Below are 12,263 nucleotides of genomic sequence, written 5' to 3' on the forward strand. Positions count from 1 at the left end.
CAAATGAGGCAACAGCAGCTGGTATATATTTAATAATTTTGTTACAGAAAACTCCAGTACCCAACAAATAGCAATGGCAGATTGCCGGAAAAAGATTGAAGATCTCAAAAAGGAAATGGATTCTAAAGATAAAGAAATAGACAAACTTAAGAAACAAGTAGAAAATATTAGTAAACTCGAACAAGACAAAGACAAATTGCTAAAAGAGGTGATTTTTAGCGATTATATTTGTATATTTTTGTTTCTCCACTGAGTTTTTATGTATGCTATAAAATGTTGATAAGAATAATCATGTTTATCTATATTATTAATGTTTCATTGCAGGTCGGTGATAAAACAAAGAAAATTAATGAGTATGATAAGAAATTAAAGGAAGCCGAAGAAAAATATAAGAGAGCAGAGAAAATGCTGGCATCTCGAAAAGATCGTGTTTCAAAATTAGAAAAAGAGGTACCTAATTGTTTCAAATAATCGATCGAAACCATCAACAAAACTTTTATCCATCAATAGACTTCTAGCGCGGCACCGTTTAACGCTGACGTATATCATTCATTCCTCATGTACGCATGATGTACAAATGAATCCTTGGCTGGAATAACACGTTGGCGATAAACGTTATCGTGCAAAGGGAACTGTCGCTTAAGTGTCCCTTCAGTTTAAATTTATTTTAAAGAAACTGTTTTTTATGTCAGCTATCAGAGGAAAAGGAGCAAACGGAAGCCCTCGCCAGCTCCCATAGACGGTTATCTGTAGAATTTACAAGCGAAAAAGACGAAATACAAACAAAACTGTTTCAAAGTGAAAGCAAACTTATAGACTTAGAAACCAACATAAAAGAAATGAAGATCGACTACGAAAGTAAAATCACCCATTTAGAATCAACTGTAGCAGCTAAAGATATCCATATAAAGCAACTGGTACTTAAATGATAATTGGAGTGGACCCAATTGCCACTGCACGAAATATAGCGCCCTGAATAGTTGTCCTTTAGCAATTCCAATAGTACACTATATACCTGCCTGTTTTTCACAAAAACACTGCGCATGGTTTTTGCACGAGCACCACAATCCTGTTTATTTGCAGATGTACCAAGTTACGACACCTAAAGCACCCACGTAATTTGGTTAGCTATTCAAATATAAAATTTCAAATAGTCGTAAAACATTATCATTATGAACCAGAACTGGGGTTTTAAAATTACTAACATTAATCAGGAATCCAATAAATAGTCTGGCTATATATAGACGAAATTCGCTCGATGAAAATTTACAATGTAGTCATTTTGAATTAACATATTTTGTTATAAGAAATCACAAAATTAGGCTTCTACTTCTTTGTTTAACAGAGATGAAATTAGACATTGTTTAAAATTAGTTCTTTCTGAATTGACTCCAAAAATAACAGATTGTAAATATATAAATACGCAGATTTGTGTGATTGATTTCAGAAGTATGTATATACATAGTTCATAGGTATTCACTTGCGTTATTGAAGACAAAATAATTATTTTTTTCTTTTCAGTGTGCTATTGTTTTTGTTGGTCGACTCGTTTCGTGTTAGTGCCGGTTTCTTTATTTCCTTTTAGTTTTTTTTCGGCGGTTATTTTTTTTGTTAAAAAGTTTTTATTTTATAATTTTCTGTGGCTATAATTTATACAAATTATTACATGCTTAATTTTTTATTACTTTTAAAATAGCTACCTACCTTGCTTTAGCTATTAACTGTTATATTAATAATGCTACTTTAACTATTATTTTGTTCTGTAATATAAATAAATTACCCCTATTTTCCCACCCTTAGGGTAGGATTTTTTTCCAATTTTTTATTATTATTACGACTACTCTGTAAAAGGTTATGCGTGGTCATACGTTACAATCGGTGAGTGAAAAAATCAATCATCCCCTATTTTCCTACCCTTAAGGTTGGATTTTTTTTTCCAAATTTATATGGGACCAACTTCGGGGTATCCCCTTACAATAAAAAAATAATTATCGAAATCGAACATCTCTGTAAAAAGTTATGCGTGGTCATACATAAAAAATATACGCGTCGACTTGAGAACCTCCTCCATTTTTTTTTTCGTCGGTTGAATAGTCGTAAAACATTATCATTATGAACCAGAACTGGGGTTTTAAAATTACTAACATTAATCAGGAATCCAATAAATAGTCTGGCTATATATAGACGAAATTCGCTCGATGAAAATTTACAATGTAGTCATTTTGAATTAACATATTTTGTTATAAGAAATCACAAAATTAGGCTTCTACTTCTTTGTTTAACAGAGATGAAATTAGACATTGTTTAAAATTAGTTCTTTCTGAATTTCGGCATTTGGTTTTGCGACTTTTAGAAATCATACTTTTTAATAGCTAACCTGTGATTGTCTCTCTTTATTCTATAATAATTATAATTATTTATTGACGTTATCTATGAAAAGGGACCTTATTGTCGATGGCGCCGACGCCATTATTATCGCTGCTCCGATATTAATACAATGCCGCGCGACGCTGTGCGGCGTAAGCGCCATCGACAATAAGGTCCCTTTTCATAGATAATGCCCCAATTATTATTATTTTGTGACTGTGTTATTCAGGAGGATGCCCTTCGAGAAACATCATATCAAAAATACGACGAAGCTGTAACTGCCGTAGAAATTGCTCACTTGCAAGAAAAGGTTGAAAAGACTGCAAAGGAGCTTCAACAGAAGGAGGACGAATTAGAAAAGGCAAAACGAGATCTAAGTAAAGCGGAGAGCGAGTTATCCTCATTGCAAGCGGAAACCTCTTCACTTAAATCTGACTTAGCAAAGGCACAGAATGAAAGAAAAGACCTTGAAAATAAGATACAATCTGAAAAGAAGGATTCTAGTTACTGGGAAAGTAAAGCATGTGAATTCGATACCGACCTACAGGTAAGTTCATCCACTATGCATTGTGTGATACTTCATTTGAACATTGGATTAAAAGTTTTACAAATGTACAGGCTGAACGTAAAAAACTGGAGAGAATGCGAATTACTCATGATAAGGACAACAAGAACAAAGAAGCTGAATTAGCAACACTTAAAGGGAAACTAAAGGTTTTAGAACAAAGCTCTGGCGCGGGCGCCAAAAGGATATCTGATCTCAAGCAAGAGTATGAGGAGACTGTCAAAAGTAATAATTATGAACATTAATTGCCTAATATTTTTATAATTGAAGGTGACAGTACTAAATTTGTAATCACTTTGAAATTTCAGAATTAGAACATTCGCTAGCTGTAGAAAAGGCAGAGTATGAAGAGTTGACGGGTAAATACGAAATGCTCGAAGAAGAGCATGTAGTTACTAAAGCAAGACTGACGGTTGAAAAGGAACAAGCGCAGGGGTAAATCATACAAATATTGTATAATCTCTATCTAATTTAATTGTTACAGATCTAATATAATATTAATAAATTATAATCATTTTCAGTGAATTAATGCACGTGCAAAAAGAACTAAGCTCGACCTTAACGGAGTTAAAAACAATGCAAGATAACTATGAAAAGCAGTCATCTGCGTGGACCAAAGAGAAGTCGGAATTGCAAGTACGTAACAAGAAATTTAAGTGCAATATTGGTCTCATAATAAATTATATACATTAAACAATAATATTATTAAACACAAAGTAGAAAAAATAGTTTTAGCAGGATTTGATTAGAAGCTTTAACTACGTTGCGTAGCGGTTACTTGGGAAACATACGAGAAAAGATCGACGATAATAAACAAATCCCTCTATCCCGAATCCCGTTTTAACAAAATAAGGGGTGTTCATATTTGGTACGTTTTAACTATAACAAATACAAAAAAATCTAATATGGAACGTCTACCTGAACACTTCACTACTGCAATACATGTGGCTTCAGCGGTTTTTAGGGTTCCGTACCCAAAGGGTAGAACGGGACCCTATTACTAAGACTCCGCTGTCCGTCCGCCCGTCCGTCCGTCTGTCACCAGGCTGTATCTCGTGATCTGTGATAGACAGCTGAAATTTTCACAGATGATGTATTTCTGTTGCCGCTATAACAAAAAATACTAAAAACAGAATAAAATAAAGATTTAAGTGGGGCACCCATACAACAAACGTGATTTTTGACCGAAGTTAAGCAACGTCGGGCGGGGTCAGTACTTGGATGGGTGACCGTTTTTATAGATAATGGTACGGAACGGAACCCTTCGTGTGCGAGTCCGACTCGCAGTTGGCCGTTTTTTTTTATCTACGTATGGAAACATCTATGCTTACTTAATATTGACCGATGGTTTATTTTAGAGCGAGATTTCGTCTCTTCAAGAGCGTCTCTGCGGCGGCGGCTGGGAAGTAGAGCGCGCGCGCCTGCAAGCTCGCCTTGATCAACGGGAGCGAGAATTAAAAACTGCGCAAGAAAATCGCGACGTGCTGATACACCAACAAGACGCGACTAAGAAGGAGGTTAGAAAAACTTTTGAGCAACACATTAACATGAAATACCTACTTTCCTTAGTGTTTTGTATCAGAATTTTTACTATTCTATATAACAGAGGTAAAACAATTTTACTGAATTGACCATAAAGGGCATAACATGAAAAAGGTTTGAGTTCTACAAAATATATTTTTATAAAGTAAACAAAAAAGTTTGCTAAAATAGGAATTTATATTGCGATGGTCTTTTCTGGAGTATGAAAATACGGACAAACTTTTTTAATTCAAATATATGTAATTAAATAAGTTACTAATTTACATATTAACTGATAATATTAATAAACTAGGCGGGCCCGCGGCTCCGCTCGCGTAAATGAAATAAAGAGTTTGTCTTATGTTTCGTTAATTACCGACATTATTATGTACCTATTCAACCCTGCCAGTGTTCATAACTCTGTGATAGGGACTTCTTATTTGTAACCGTTATTTGGATAAATTAATTCGCAAATTTCTCAATAAATGATGTCATTTGATAAGATAAAATGATGGCAAGATTGTATTTTTTAAAATTACTATTTATTTTTATAAGCCCAGTCCAGACAGCAAAAATGTTCATTAGATTAATTTCCGCCTTAAGACGAATTCGGATGACCACCGCCCATATATCGCCTTTTCATACAAACGTAGGTAGTCCCCATTTTCCTTTCTGGACATAACAATACTTACTACGGTGACGCAACGATCCAAAAAGAGTCCTGAGCTCCGATACCAGATCACGCCATGTTTCTCGGTCTTGCGATAGCTCTCGCCAGTCGCTATGGCCGAGGTTGAGCAGGTCTTGAGCAACGACGTCGTTTCTGCGGTACCTAGGACGTCCAATCGGGTGTCTCCCATTTCGATGTCCCAAGTACGCTCTCTTCACGGCAAGATCCTCTCCCATTCTCTCTGTGTCCGAGTCACTGAAGCTAAGCCGCTTCGGTCTCTCCAATACCCAAATATATCGGACCACATCCTTATTTCTATGGCAACAAAGTTATATTACGATATACAGTGAAACCTGGTTAAGTGGGACCTGGATAAGTGAGAAACCTCTATAGCTGGGACTCATGGTGCGGTCCCGACACTTTAGCACTGAATTACCTCTGTTAGTGAGATAAAACGAACCTCTATAACTGGGATTAGTTGTTGTGATTTTATAGTCAAATTTACCTCTATAATTGAGACTGAGAGTGTATTTTACCTCTTTTACTGAGACTATATTTATATGATTACATTTTCCTAATTGTTTTTTTTAGAATTTTATAGGAATTGACCTCTGTATCTGAGATAAAGTCAGTCTATGACCTCTCTAACTTGGACTTTGTTGATTAATTTCCGTATTCTTACTAACTCTTAGTCTATCCACAAATTCCGCATTTGATTAATTGTGTTTAAACGACTTCAAGTTTAATTTAGTTACTTTATGTAGTTAAAGCTATCGAAACGAAAGCTGAAATCTTGATAAGTAACACGAATAAACACATTTTCATTTAATAATTTTCTAAGAGGCAATGAAGTCCGTATCAAATTTAATTGAAAAAATCTATCATTTGAAAATAAATTTAAAGAAATAATTAACAGACTTAAAAAATATTTAGCGATAAAGATTATTTTACCTTATTTATTTTTAAAGATAATTTAAAAATACCTTATTAACCACCTCTATAACTGAAATATCCTCTATTCTCACCTCTTTTAATGGGACCCTCTGTAAATGAGACAGAAATTTATTTGTACCTGGCTAACTGAGAGCCTGGGTAAGTGAAATACCTCTTTAAGTGAGACAAATCTGCTCGTCCCTTGAAGTCTCACTTATCCAGGTTTCACTGTATTTGGCTACTTTAGCCTGATCTATTTCATACTGACTGTACATTGGCTTCATGAATGTGTAGTTGCCATTAGATATATATCGTAGCCACCAAGGTCGCTCAAAAATATCTGAACATGCACTTTAAAATTACATTGTTCAGACTTCAGATATTTGTGAATACCTCATCCACTCCGATATATCTGATGGTGACTTTCAGCAAGAAGAAAAATCTTACCTGGTCGAGTCGTATCGTACTACGCGAGAAAACAGTTTCCAAATTGATTAAGTATACCTCTCTAAAGTCATCCCTTTGAACTGATGGACTGTATCCACTTTGTATTTCTGGCCTATCTCGGCAGCCCGTTCCCCGGACGAATGGCAATGTTTGCCGAAGTCGAATTTCTTTTTGACTTGATTGACTGTGAATTCAAATTGACTCCGAATAATATAACTCAAAATAAATTTAAAACAACAAAATACAAATTATTAATAATATGATAATATTAATTTGATTGATGTCATATTTGGCATAAGTCACTCGTATGGGCGTACACTAAGGTTGAGGTTGACATCACTTTTTATATTACTTCGTATAAAAACACGTAAGAATAACTGTATACCGACATGACAAACATAATTTAGATTACTTTACACCGAAACGAAACGAACCGAGAGTTGCCGAGAAATAGCCGATGTTCATACAATAAAGATTGTTATGAAAATTTATTTTCCTTTTTGTAAATTAAATACGCGTCGAAAGCGGTAGTTTTTACGTTCTAGTTCTATTCCCATATTTAGATAATTGATTTGAACAGTTTTTTCTTATCATAGGTGAGTCGTATTCGAGAAACGTGTCAAAAACTTTTTTAGAAATTTGTAAGGCGCCATCTCGCTTCTTCCCTCGTTTTTTATCCCGTTCTGGTTTTTCAATTTTATATATATGATGATGATGATGATGGTTGCAGTTGGAAGAATCTAAACAAATGCTGGAAGACTACGAGAGAGTATCCAAGATACAGAGGAACTTGACAACTGAGAATGCAGAATTAGATCAGGAGTTGACAAACCTGCAAGCGAGACTGGAGCAAGCTGAAAGAGCGAGGAAGGCCGAAATCACCGACACCAAGACGCGATATGATGGCCAAATGAACACCATGAGAGATGAACTGAAGTCCTTACAAAATCAGGTGACTTTTTATTTTGTATTTAAACATAATTTTAGAAAGAGAATGGGGAAGAGGGGAGGCCTTTGCCCAGCACTCCCAGCAGTAGGAAACTCTCATATGGGTTTCTTATTCGGATTATGTTTGACTTCGAGCAACACCGGCTTCCGACACATCGGAAGGGAGGGGCCCAAGCGATATCTCACCGTACAAATCTTTCTGCCATTTTTCGCGGGGGAAAGGTGCACACAGTCGCACTTCTCACACACTTACATACAAAATCCAATCTGTAATGACGACACAAATACATAGAAAATGACACACGTCAAAGACAAATCTTGCAAACCTCGATCTCTTTTTGTGTACGGACGAGTGACAAGTGTCACAACACGCACACTAACACATTTTCATTGAAGTATGTTATTGTATTCTGAGAGATGAGAAGTCGGATTTGTCGCTCGACCGATCCGCAATTTGTACTGAGCGAGCAAAATCGATAAATCCAACAATTACATGAGACTAAAATATAATAATTGTGTTTGAATGTAATTAAACGTATGATATGTAAAAAAAAATATTACATGTGAAATGTAACACTTTCTTTTTGTAAATTTGATGTCCCCGACCTCTTTTTATAACAAAAAACCGAGCAAACAGGCATTTTTGTGCAGCAGTGTTCACGCGCGCGTCTGGACTCGGTCTAGTGAAAAATCCAAGTGCAACTAGTTTAATTACCCGCGCTAGATTAGATTGACGCGCTAATCTTGTACCTCGGTAGAGGGGAAATAGTGCGAATGCCGCCTCCCTTCCGTGTTGCTCGAAGATGTTTGACAAGCGGAGAAAATTTTAACCCCCTTATTTATATTCTTATACCTGTGATGTTCTAGGTATCGAGATTCAAGCGTGAACGGGACAATTACAAACAAATGCTGGATGCAGCTCAAAAGTCAATGAACGAAATTAAGAACGGCGACAAGAACGCACGCGCAAAGAGGACTTCCATATCTAGCACTGACGAGGTAACCATTTCAATTGACATGATTCTTAGATTGGACAACTTCATTCAGCGTTAATGTCAACGCTAAAAGTTATTAGAAATTCATCAGTAAAACTTGATGGCTCTAAATGCACCGATCTAATGAACTTTAGGTACTAGTTGTCACTAGAAAATCCAAGAAATCATTTTGCACATTTCGCGTTTTGCTTAGACCATGCTTATAATCTCTATAAGGTGATAGAATATCATCAAGAAAACAGATATGGGTCGTCTTGATAGCTTTACGAGGATATAGGCCTCTAGCTCATCATCGATCATAAAGGAACTATTCCGAAGAAGACCTTTCAACGTAATTACATTTTTGTTTACTTTCAGGAGGAGTATCGCACAAAGTTAGCGACATTAGAACAACAAGTGGCGTGTCTCGAGGACGAGCTTTGTGAGTCCAGACTGAACGCATCTAAACTTAACACAGAACTCATTAGCGAAAAATCTTCGGCCGAAGTGCGCATGGCAGAGATGCAATCGAAGCTAAATGAGGTAACGTAACATAACAGTCTCTTTTCACGATTTCATTTTAACGATCTAACGATATTTGATTACTCTTTTCACCATACGCCTTATTCGGATTTTATATACAGCGGAGAAGGCAATCTTACATTATTTCAACTTTCAGAAAATAAACCAGCTGACGCGTTTGAACTTCCTACCTTCAAAACGACAATATTTTATAGGGTTTAGGTATTGGCAAGTGAACTTTACAATTGGCGTTTGTTATGCCGATCTTTGCCAACCTTTGTCAGAGATGACAACTGGGACCAACAGCTGAGCATGCCTTCCAAATATTTTCTCAGTCTCGCCTCCCTACACTAAACGTTGCCGACAACCAAAAAAATCAAAGATCATTGCCGTACACTCGTAGGCTGTGTACACTGAGCAATTTATTTCTTAACTACTTATGTACCTTAGTAATGATTGTTTCCTTTTTACAGTATGAAGAAGACAGGTTGCTTTCGTCTGGGCGGGCCCGTATAGCTGGTTTAGCGACGCGAATGGAGCTCGCATGGCATAAAGAGAGAGACGAACAACAAAGATTGTTACAGGAAACTTCCACACTCGCTAGAGATTTACGGCAGACGCTATTCGAGGTAATCTTTTCGTGCCAGTTGATTGTGAACCATATCAACTTATAACAGCATGAACTTATTAACTATGGTTGCCAACATTTCCAGGTGGAACGCGAAAGAGATAAGGAGAGGTTAGACATGAAACGAAGAATTGATCAACTGAAGAGGACCACCGAAGAAGAAACAGAAGAAGCTAAGAAGAAGGTACTTGAGAACAAAAATATTTCTATTTTGTATGTATAAGTTCAGCTTGCGCTAATCACGAATCACAAATCAGTAAAATCTGACGGAAGTCTTAATTTTTTATGATTTAAGGTTTATACATACTCTTTTAAGACCTCTACATGGATTTGTTTTTTTGGTTCTGGGTTCCGGGTTATAATGTAGACAACCTGCTCCAACCTAGCATTTTTACAGCTACACATCACCTCTGCTTTCGTCAGACAATGGTGATTCGCAACCGGCCTGCCCCGTCAGCACATTAATGTATTTATCTGGCAGGTGACGGAGCTACAATGCGACTTGCTGGAACTTCGCGACGCGCACGCCAAACTGCGTACAGCCAATGAAAAGCTGCGTAGAGACAAGGAGCGCCACGACCGCGACCGTGATCAGAATAAGCTGCTGGTCGCATCTCTCAAGCGAGCACAACAGGTCTGGTCTTTTTAACATATTTCTCCTTGTACGACGATATGGAAATAACATTAGCTTTAGAATAAAATAGATTTAGGATTCGAGTATCTCTGGGATATGGAGGAAACAATTCTAAAACCAGGATAAACTGTTGAGGATAAGAGCCAACGGCAGAAGATCACTAGTTTGATGAAATGGTGAACGAATTTAGGAAATGTTGTTTTCAGTGGTCTAAGCACTCTAAAAGTTTAAAGAGTGACTTGCAGAACCACGATCGTACCTCTAACATGCCGCATGCGGCTCGCAGATCTGAAAAAATAACACCCAAAAATAATTACTCTCTATTATTTATTTATTTAACTTTTATTGCACAATACAAGAAAGCACAAATGGCGGATTTAATGCCATAAGGCATTCTCTACCAGTTAACCATAGGGCCAAACAGAAACTTACAATTGGTTCTATCCTAACATTATATTCCTAACCTCGTATTTCTAGAACTAAGTCCCTAAACTTACTAATGATAATACTAACAGGAGGATGACAAAACAATAACGCAACTGCTGGAAACGATTGACGACCTGATGAAGCAGAGCCCTAACCTCTTCAAAGAACCTATTCCAGTGAAGCCGGAGAAGAATTTGATGACACCTACGCCACCTAGAAGAAACCGAGTAAGTCTCATGCTTAGGTAAAACAAAAAAAGTCACTGTAATAACCACCTAATTTAAATTAATACAAAGGATTTAAACGGAGACATTAAGATAATGTATAATTTCCCCGAATCATTTTTTACATGACGTATATAAAATGAAAGGCTCTAAGAAGTAAAATAGAGCAAGAATTGAAATGATCTAAACTAGAAAGAAAGAAAATACATATATTATTTAGCGCCAAAATATTATATAGTACAGTCAACTGTAAAAATATGGGTATAGCCAACTTATTCAAAAATATGTCCCAAAGTTCTTAATTCGCTGACATAAGAGCTATGGGACATATTTTTTATTTAGATGATTTGTGCACCCATATTTTTACAGTTGACTGTACATATAGAAAAAAATACATGCAGACATAAAAATACTAATAGTAAAAAACTAAGTATTTTCGTGCATGAGATGTTTTCAGGTCAAAGCTACCTTAGCTACCGGCACCTTATCTCGAGCGAAAGCAATCAAAATCAAACTACAGAGCAGGTCATCAAAAGCTAATGCTGATGCAATTTAAAAAAAACACTTACAACTTTGTTGACCATTTATATCACTCCCCAGTCATCCAAGTCCCGGTCGAGATCGGGGACGCCGGAGAGCGCAGAAGCAACCAGCGCCGAGGCAGCGGCCGCCACGGCCGCGCGCCTGCGCCGCCTCACCGACGAGCTGCGCGCCTCACGTATCGCTGAGCGCACGCGCCGCCAGCAGGCCAGCCAGAGACGGTACGTAGTTGAACATTTGTATCAAGACACGTTCCGGTCGCGGTCGGCCACGCCGAAAAGCGCGGATGCAACCAGACCTGAGGCGCGGCCGCCACGGACGGGCGTTGCGCCGCCTCACGGATAAGCTACAAGCCTCGCGCGTCGCTGAGCGTACGCGCCGTCAGCATGCCAGCTAGAGACGGTACGTAGAGCTGAACATTTGTATCGTCCCTCAGTCGTCCACGTCCCGATCCTGGTCGACCACACCACACCGACTTATAGTATTAATTATTCATTATTTGTATCATTCGTCGGTTATCTTGTGTCGCCTTATCGTCAAGCTGGCACGTGCCTCTGTGTCGTTGCTCCAACTATATGTCTAATATGCAATCAACTGATACAACTATGCATTCTAAACTTGTCTAACTTTCTAACTTTTGCTCCAGGGCGATGTCAACAGAACCGAGAGACACCTTGTCTGTGACGCCTTCGTCGCGAACTCCGTCCCGCGCCCCATCGCTCAAAAAGCGGTCCATTTCGCTGGAACAGACTACCAAAGACCAGGTAAACATAACTACTAACCGTGCCATGGGTCAGCACACCGACGGCACTTAAAAGTTGGTTTAATTGCATTATACTTAGCTAGTAAAAAAATCACACGAAC

At 37.6% G+C, this 12,263-nt stretch overlaps 1 protein-coding gene across 1 annotated transcript in view; it reads left to right on the forward strand.

Moving 5' to 3' along the window:
• Positions 1-12,263, forward strand: part of LOC134790054 (rootletin) — a 49,174-nt gene that overhangs the window by 32,534 nt on the left and 4,377 nt on the right. Inside the window, exons 20-36 of the mRNA XM_063760811.1 lie at positions 48-208; positions 325-450; positions 693-917; positions 2,597-2,914; positions 2,986-3,157; positions 3,241-3,367; positions 3,454-3,568; positions 4,291-4,449; positions 7,234-7,455; positions 8,319-8,450; positions 8,804-8,968; positions 9,421-9,576; positions 9,661-9,759; positions 10,057-10,209; positions 10,725-10,862; positions 11,460-11,620; positions 12,046-12,163. Of these exons, the coding sequence (XP_063616881.1) occupies positions 48-208; positions 325-450; positions 693-917; positions 2,597-2,914; positions 2,986-3,157; positions 3,241-3,367; positions 3,454-3,568; positions 4,291-4,449; positions 7,234-7,455; positions 8,319-8,450; positions 8,804-8,968; positions 9,421-9,576; positions 9,661-9,759; positions 10,057-10,209; positions 10,725-10,862; positions 11,460-11,620; positions 12,046-12,163 (2,747 nt within the window). The remainder of the gene's footprint in view (positions 1-47; positions 209-324; positions 451-692; positions 918-2,596; positions 2,915-2,985; positions 3,158-3,240; positions 3,368-3,453; positions 3,569-4,290; positions 4,450-7,233; positions 7,456-8,318; positions 8,451-8,803; positions 8,969-9,420; positions 9,577-9,660; positions 9,760-10,056; positions 10,210-10,724; positions 10,863-11,459; positions 11,621-12,045; positions 12,164-12,263) is intronic.

This window comes from Cydia splendana, chromosome 4, assembly GCF_910591565.1.
Source record: "Cydia splendana chromosome 4, ilCydSple1.2, whole genome shotgun sequence".
Taxonomy (NCBI): domain Eukaryota; kingdom Metazoa; phylum Arthropoda; class Insecta; order Lepidoptera; family Tortricidae; genus Cydia; species Cydia splendana.